The 8,416-nt window shown below is 46.6% G+C and overlaps 1 protein-coding gene across 4 annotated transcripts; it reads right to left on the bottom strand.

Annotated features, from left to right (window-relative positions):
- Positions 1-1,230: 1,230 nt before the first annotated feature.
- Positions 1,231-8,390, bottom strand: LOC121672624 (endogenous retrovirus group 3 member 1 Env polyprotein-like). Of its 4 annotated transcripts, none has more exons than XM_042045355.1 (3): positions 7,858-8,390; positions 5,841-6,886; positions 1,231-4,815 (listed from the first exon to the last, which is right to left on the bottom strand). In XM_042045355.1, exon 3 carries the CDS (start codon positions 4,302-4,304, stop codon positions 2,952-2,954), a length of 1,353 nt encoding a protein of 450 aa, XP_041901289.1. In that variant the 5' UTR covers positions 4,305-4,815; positions 5,841-6,886; positions 7,858-8,390; the 3' UTR covers positions 1,231-2,951. The 4 variants fall into 4 exon arrangements, with proteins under 4 accessions (XP_041901289.1, XP_041901288.1, XP_041901287.1 ...); XM_042045354.1 differs by having other exon boundaries at positions 6,666-6,886; XM_042045353.1 differs by having other exon boundaries at positions 1,231-6,886.
- Positions 8,391-8,416: the final 26 nt, after the last annotated feature.

Raw genomic sequence — 8,416 nt, 5'->3', positions numbered from 1 at the left:
GGTACAATTTCTGTCTCCACACATGTCCAGCCACGTGGCTTGGTGATCCTGGCTCTTTTCTTGTGGCAGGGATTAGTCCACCCTGTGTCCAGGCCAGCTCCATCAGAACTACCACTTGTCCCAGTATCCCAGTTATGTCCCCTTTACGAGACAGAGCAGAAATTTGTCTGCTGGTCTCAAGACTTCATCAGCTTCATCAAAGCATATTTGATGCTCAGCCATATTTTTACCTGGGCTATCCAACATGTTAAAATCGGAGATGAATCACTAAGAATGTGGTGCCATGGCTGGTTCATGTCAGTCTAAGCATGAGCTGCTATCAAGAGGAGCAGCCCTGCCCTCCCCTGCACGCTCCCATCACCTCTCCAGTGTCAATACCGGTGCTCATCTGTGTGCACAGTCAGCTGCACCACTGAGCTGGTTCAACCCACTCTATGGCCACATGATTATCAGTGCCAAAATGCATTGAGGAGCACCAGCTTGGGGACTGAAAGGGAAGTCTGTAGTGGATTGACATATCTTGTTCAAGCACCCTACACAATGACTGTGTGTGCAGAGTAAGTCTGGTGCATCCTGATCCCTTTGGTGACACTGTGCATACACTGGACAACCCACTCAGCACTCACACACGTGGTCCAAAACACCTCACATGTGTCAGTCATAAAGGACACTTGCTGTGAAGTCCATCTCTGTGTGACCACCAAGACCACTGAATATGCACAGACGGTCCTGGACAAGTCTGACCACTCAGCAGGATGTGCTGGATGTGCCCATTGCTCCCTAGGCATGGCAGGATCTCTCATTTATCTATGGGAAGGGCAGCTCCTCCTAGGACAACACCACCTCCACCCATGATTCTGCCTGCAAATTCCCAGATTTCCCACCTGTAGTTGACTGTCCATTCTCAGGGCTGTCCTGAAAGCAATTGCTGTGGCATCAGGTGACTCAGATACAGGGGAGTCAGCTGTAAATGCTACCCAAGATAGGGAAGAGAGATGACTTTGACTACAGAGGTTTTTCATCTGACAACAAAGCCTTCCATATATTTGGAAGTTGAAGCTACTCAGATAAATATGACAAAAATGTGTAAGTAGGAGGGTCGTTCATTTTTAGCACAGAGCAAGCTGCCTCCATTTCAAGGCAATATTTGGCCTTGATCGAGGCATTTCTGAGTGCACTGGTATCTGTACAGAGACTGTGTATCACTGTAAGATAAACAAAATTGCCCAATTAAAATTAATAAAGAAATGACATTTATTATGCCACCGAAATATCGGTTTCAAACGCCACGATCAAGAAAAGCAGCTTCGAGCCTGGGGTCAGAGCTGGGTGAACACGCATAGATCTGATCTCTATTGCACCAGACCTCCCAAGTTCACAGTGCTGCTTCGGCTGGTCCCTTCTTACACAGTTTTGGGGTAGAGTCCGAATTAATTCTGTTCTTCTCCTATTCATGAAGTTTTCTTGTCCCGGAGTTGGGCTGCACAAAGCCTTTCCTGGGTCTGATGAATTGTCCATCCTGGGTGATGAGTGGGCTATTTCTGCTGATGGATGGGCCATCTCTGGTTCCTGGAACAGTTATTTTTAGTTCCCGGAATGTCCGATTCCTTATCAGATGCGATGTAGATATCAGAGTGTGGTGATCAAGTCGTCATGGTGCAAATGTCCCGGTGATAAGATCCAACCCCACCTAGGTGGAATCCTCACTTCTGGTGAAAGAAATACTTTTAGTGTTGTGAAATTTTTCTCTCAGCCAGGCTGGTGCAGGGATTTAGAAATTCGGTCCCTGTAGGGTCTAATTACATTTCAGTTTTATATATAATAGCATGAATTACATATTTTATTTATAACAATTCCCCCCCTTTTTAGATGGAAACATTAATTCGTGCTACCTTTTGTTACTTAAAAATAGAAATACTATTATCCAATACTACAAATATAAAGGTATGAAAATTCAAACAAAAGAATTCTTTTTAGTTATAGCTATTTAGTTTTTCTTGTAACTCTAGCTTTTCCTCCTTAATCTGCTTCTCAAACTTCATCAGAACCTCAGCAGCTTTACTATTTGCTTCTCCTTCTTTTAATTCCATGATTTTAGAGATTTTATTGTTTTTGCCTAATCCTCCAGCAGCTAGTTCCAGGTCCATGGGCATCGCAGCTATTTGCATACCTTGCACTACTGAGTGTATTAATCTGATAAAACATGGTATCATGCAGGGTATGAATATCACCCCGGCCACTGAACAAAGTATGAAGAATGCTGCTTTCTTCCACCATGTACCATCAAATAATTGTTCCCACCAAGATGCTTGTAAGATGGAATTCCATTTTTGGACTGGAACATGTGCCACCTTTTTGATCTCAGCTGCGAGGTCCCTGATGGTCTCTCCATAGTCATCAATTTCTATGCAGCATTCTGATTCATTGAACTCCCCACAGACTCCCCCTTCCTCAGCTAACAAATAGTCTAATGCAATTCGGTTCTGGTATACAAAGGCCCGCATCTGGGAATGTTGTTTAGCTAACAGTTCTAGTGCATCCGAGGTATGATTCCAAACCACTTCTACTACAGCTTGGAGCCTTATGAGCCGACTGAGTAAATAGACAGGGGTTCTATACCCCCAGCTCCCATCCTGTGCCCAAGTTGCTGGGCCATAATACTGGATTATTCTTTCTGCAGGCCATTCTTCTTCACCCCATTTTTGACTCCCACCTGCTACAGGCAGTGTTTTCTTTATCCCCCTTTTCTTTCGGCTTAAGGTTTCGTATAGAGGGGCTCCTAACAGGCCACTTTCTGATCTGGGGAGTGTAAAGAAAGAAGGTCGAATCATACCTAGAGTGCATGAACCTTTCCATTTGCTGGGCAGTTTGCTGTATGCCTTTTTGCCACACATCCAGTATATACCATCAGGGGCTTTCCATTTTATTCTCGTATTTGCTGGTTCTCTCCACTATTCTTTTAAGTCCTCTAAGGATTGGTAAGGGTTAGCTCCAGATTGTTTGTACCAGCAAAGGTTAACTCGACTATTCCAATCACAGTTTGCTTTTCTTTCTTGACTCCAATATCCTGCAGGGGGTTCTGGTTGCCAGATTTTACTTTTGTTATTTGAATATATTGCTAGGGTGGATATACACGGAGTGTATCCCACAACCTCAGTATATTCACTTCCTTCCCTGCTGATGCAGATTATTCCTATTACTCGTGGGTCTAGAATCCAACCTTCAGGCCTCTGTGTAGTCATTGAGGACTGATTTTTATCTCTTTTTAGAAGTTGTTCTGGAGCTAAGCCTTCACCCTTCCAAGGCCATTTTTCTGCTGATTTCAGCCCCCCACATATCCAACAGTTGCATAAACCTAACTCAGTAGCGATTTCTTGCATTAACTCTATGAACAAGTTAGTGTTAGGGGCTGGCCATTCCCAATCATTATACTGCTTTTCTAGCAGGTCGTATTGTTTGCTTAATGCCAATAGTCTCTCTTGTTCTATTCTCTTTTTTCTTATTTCTGATTCTTGTCTCTTGAGGTCTAATGTTACCTGTTTCATAGTGTTTTCTGGGTCCATGCCATCCTTGTTCTTAGAAAAGCAAAAGGTGTTATCATATTGCAAGCATGCCCTGTCATCATTTTCCTCAAGGAGGTCTAGTATAACTGGTTCGTTGCCAAGGGGTGATCTGTCTTCGTACCTTAAATTTTTCCCCACCCAGTAAGTTTTTCCATCCATCAAGCACATGCTTAATTTTGAATTATCATAACATAATTTGTTGATCTGGGAATAGGCTACGGAGATAGATTTTTTCTTCCCTCCAACCCATACAGTATGATTACAGTGGTCACAGATTGAAACCGGCATTTGGTCTAGATTTCTCTTATGTCTCTTATAGTATTGGTTTCTAGTTTTGAAAGGAGGAGCTTCTGACTTCCTTTTCTTAAACCTTGCATTTTGAGATAAGCATTTAATTTTTCCTTCTAATTCACAAATTTGAAATTGAGTGCCATTCAGATCACAATGTTTGCCATTTCCCTTGCAGTTCTCTGGGCTCTGATGTGTCTCCTGTTCCTCCAGGAGGACCTGCTGACACAGTTCGCAAAGACTGTCAGCTTTTTGGCCCTCTCTGGGGGACAAACCCTCTAGTGGTGTACTATGTGTTAGGCATATGGTCAGGCTCAGAACCATCAGGAACCCCCATAGGTGTATCCCTCTGCCTTTGCCTTCGCCCACTGGAGTGCAGCCAGTGGCGAGGTAAGCCATCTTCTTGGCAGCAGGAATATTCTTCTGGAGTCCTATGGCTGGACCGAATAGCATACCTTTTCTTCTATACGTTCCACCTAGAGAGCTTTATTGTGTTTGATCTGCAAGATACTTTTGATTGTTTTTCCGGCACTCAACTGTTAGAATTTCTGCTTGTGCACCCAGTTTTCCCCTGACCCCCTATTTATATATGGCGTACCACTCAGGGGAATCTAGTTCCAATTTCCCAACGTTAGTAGCAAGGGTTAAGTATTGGCTAGTCAGGTCTTGCTCCTCCTCCAAACCCTTTGTACACGGGCCTCTGGGCTTATCTCCTCTGTGACAATGAGCAACCCAAATTTCCTTACAATATTCACACTTGAAAGAGACAAAGGGATAACATTCACAACCAATTACATTACAACTTATCTGATCCCTTCCGGTCATTTGTTGGGTCTGTGAAATTTTATTTTTAAATCTCCTGGTGAAGAGGTGATCCTCCACTCAGGTGTTCCTTCCTGGACTTTGATTTTCTTCACTCGAGAAGCGTGTGTCCAGCCTTTCTCTGCCGTCCGAATTGCGGCGTCTGTAGTGAGGAGGACAAGAAATGGACCCTCCCAGTGAGGAGTGAGAGGGGTTTCCTTCCATGTTTTTATAAGAACTTTGTCCCCCGGCTGTACCTTGTGGATAGCAAATCCCAGGGGGGAATGTTGTGTCACCAGCCCACATTTCCTTAACTCCCATAAATTTTTATTGATTGCTGTCAGATAAGGATGGATTTGTCCATCCTCTATCCCAGGATGCCCTACTGGCATTCCATGTTCATAAGGCATCCCATACAGCATCTCAAAGGGTGACAGCCCTGTCTCTGAGTGTGGCATAATTTGGATGTTTAGGAGGGCTAAGGGAAGACACTTTATCCAGGACATTTTTGTTTCTAACATTAATTTTGATAATTTTTTAGAGTTTGGTTCATTCTCTCGACCTGCCCTGAGCTTGGAGGGTGCCAACGGGTGTGATATTGCCATCGAATCCCTAGTGCCTCAGCCAATTGCTTAATAATTTTAGAGGTGAAATGTGTCCTTTGATCTGAATCTATGTAGTCTATTATACCATATTGGGGTATAATTTCTTCTAATAATATCTTTGAGATTGTCTGGGCTGTTGCCCTTGAGGTAGGGAAAGCCTCCACCCAGTGGGTTAGTTTATCAACTAATACCAAAAAATTTTTATATCTTCCGACTTTAGGAAGCTCAGTAAAATCTATTTAGATCCTTTCAAAAGTACTGCCTGCCGGGAGTTAGCCCGGTTTATCCTCTGGCATATCATGCACCCCTGTACCTCCTGCTTTGCTAATTCATAAATACCCTTCCATCCGAAAAATTTTAAAAATTGATTTGCTAGGGCCCTTGCCCCCCAATGAGTTTGCTGGTGCAGTCTTTTTAGAATTTCTCTACTGTATTCCTTTGACAGCAGCTCCCTCTCATCCTGTAACCTCCACTTACCTTTTTCTTGTTTGGCTCCTATTTTTACGTAGTCTTCAATCTCCTTTTTGGAGGGTCGTGGGGGCTATTCTCTGGGTTCTCCTTGCTCGACCTCTGGGGTACTTACCTTTAATAATGCTGCGTTTTTTGCTTCTTTATCAGCTAGATTATTTCCTCGGGTCCGGAACTGCATCCCAGTCTGGTGTCCCTTAACATGCACTATTGAGATCGCCTCTGGCTCCCTGACAGCTTTCAGGATCTGTTTTTATTATTTCCCCATGGATTAATCCTCTCCCTCTGGTGTTAATTAACCCTCTTTCTTCCCAAATTTCCCCAAAAGTGTGTACCACACCAAATGCATACTTGGAGTCTGTAAAAATAATTCCCCCTGTTTTCTTTTTTTTTTTTTTTTCTTCCGTTAGCCAATGTCCCAGGTAGTCTACCTCGGGTTCAGTGAACTGGGGTTTTGATTTGGAGACTTTTAACCCCTTGTCTCCTAAGAAATTTAACAACCTTATAGTGGCTTTTTTTTTCACATCCCTTTCTGCTGGTCCAGCCACCAGCAAGCTATTCACGCACTGAGGCAGCCTGGCTCTCCGAACAAAACCAGCTGAGCAATTGCTCAAGAGCCCGACCAAACAAGCTCGGTGAGTCCACAAACCCCTGAGGCAAGGAGGCTCACCCGAGCCCCTGCCCCCAGCAGGTTCCCAGATCCCCCCACCGAAAAGGGAAACAATCCCAGCTCTCCTCTGCCAGAGTACAAGTCCAAAAGGCACCTCTCAAGTCTACCACACTATACCAGGTATCTGAGAGGGGGTGCCACCCAGCAAAGTGCACAGATTAGGGGACCGTGGGGAACAGCACCCCAGCTATTACTTGCTTTAGTCCCTTTCTCCCTTCTATAGGAAGAGGATATTGTTTAACCCTGTGCCTCCTGAAAAATCAAGCTTACCTCCAAAGCCACCATCAAATCTCTTCCTAACAAATTGTAGTTCGCCTCTTCAATCAACAAAACATTCCCTAGGCATGTCCTGGTTTCAGATTCGAACTCTACATTTTTAATAACCGGGACCTTAAAGGAATCCTCTTTTTCTCCGACCACCATTGGGGTATCTTTGCTTCTTGTACATCCACTCGGCAGTCACTGAACGGTGGTTTGTTCAGCTCCCGAGTCTACAAAAAAATTAAGTTCTTGCTTTAAGGGTCCGACTTCTAATTTTATCAAGGGCTTCCTGGATCTTAAAATTGAGAAGCCTCTGACAGTACTAGACGTCCTGAAAGATTTTCTCATCTTTCATCCTTCTCCCATGAATCAACCCCTTTTTCTTCTTGTGTGCTAAATATTTGAGATCTGCTCAAACTTTGGTGTTTGCTTCTCCTTTAAGAGAAACGGCAGAAGCGTTCGTTTCCAGGGGAGCGGTGCAGGCGAGGGGGGGGGCGGGGGGGGGGGGGGGGGGGAGGATCCTCTCCGGGGCTGACTCTTCCAGGAGAGGGGGGGAATAAGCGGGAAGTGCCGCTGGAACTGGCAAGGGGACAAGCTCCTCTGATGGACACCAGAGCCCGGCGTGGACCCTCTGCACAGGTCCACAGCAGCCACGGCGGCAGAACTCTGCTGCTGGCTGGCCCGGCGCAGCCCGTGGGGCCGCAGCCGGGTTCAATGGAGCTGTGTCAGACAATGCAGCGGGGGCAGGGGCCGGCGGAACGGCCGCGGACATCGGGACCGGGGCCGGAGCCGAGACTGGGGCTACCACCGGGGCCGGGGCAGGGGCACGGGCAGGAGGCCGTAAGGGGATGCTGGGCTGCCGCCGGACCCGCAGGGGCTGGAGGGGGCGGCGGGAACACCGGGGCCACCGGCGGAGCTGCAGCCGCTGGGACAAGCGGCGGAGCCGCGGGCGGTGCCTGAGAGCCGGGACAGGCGGGACCTCGGGCTCCGGGAGCGGCGGCGCAACAGGAGCCTGGGCTCGGGGCTGGGGGGGGGGGCAATGCTTCGGGACAGTCCCCACAATGTTCCAGCCTAGGGACTATTTCTCGGGATTTCAGGTATCCCTTGTTCCTTCCCACCCCCTGATTCTTCTTGGAGTTTTCTCGGCATTTTACTCTTTTTCTGTTTCATCTTAAAGAGAGATAAAAAAATTACTTCTTACCTGGACTTTGCGCAGAGTCCTCTAAGTTCCTGAATTCGGTACCGTTTCGAATTTGTATTTAATCTGTTACCGGTATAGTAGCCCTCGCAGAGGACCGGTCTGGGGGTTTTCCTCCGGTAACTGCTCTCGAAGTTCTGACTTTTACCTGGACTAAATATGTCCGAGACTGGGGGGCTTACCAGTCCTTGAACTCGAGAAAGGACGTACCCTTCCCCCTAGCCATCCTGCGACCGATCCCCCGAATTTCTCGATTTATTCGGGCTTGACGTGTGGAAAAGAATTAGGTTTTTCTTTGGCTCCCCCGTGACCGACCTCTTCCCTCGCGGGAGAGAGGAACTGCGATCGTGGGGCCCACACTCGCTTTGTGACAATATCACGTCTCACACACACGCTCGGTCGCCCTCACTCAACCACGCAATACTTACGGTCCGTTTTCCTGCGCGGATTCTTCGTGCACGTAGATTTTTATGAGTGAATTACCCTGCCGCGGCTCCAGGGATCCCACCCTGGGTCCCCCCCGAGTTCCCTGAGAGCTTGTTTTATTTCCTTTTCTCGATCG

Source organism: Corvus kubaryi, unplaced genomic scaffold (assembly GCF_017639235.1).
Source record: "Corvus kubaryi isolate FWS band 111438036 unplaced genomic scaffold, C.kubaryi_AGA036_p1.0 63391, whole genome shotgun sequence".
NCBI classification, from domain to species: domain Eukaryota; kingdom Metazoa; phylum Chordata; class Aves; order Passeriformes; family Corvidae; genus Corvus; species Corvus kubaryi.
This window is presented reverse-complemented; position numbering and strand designations above follow the sequence as displayed.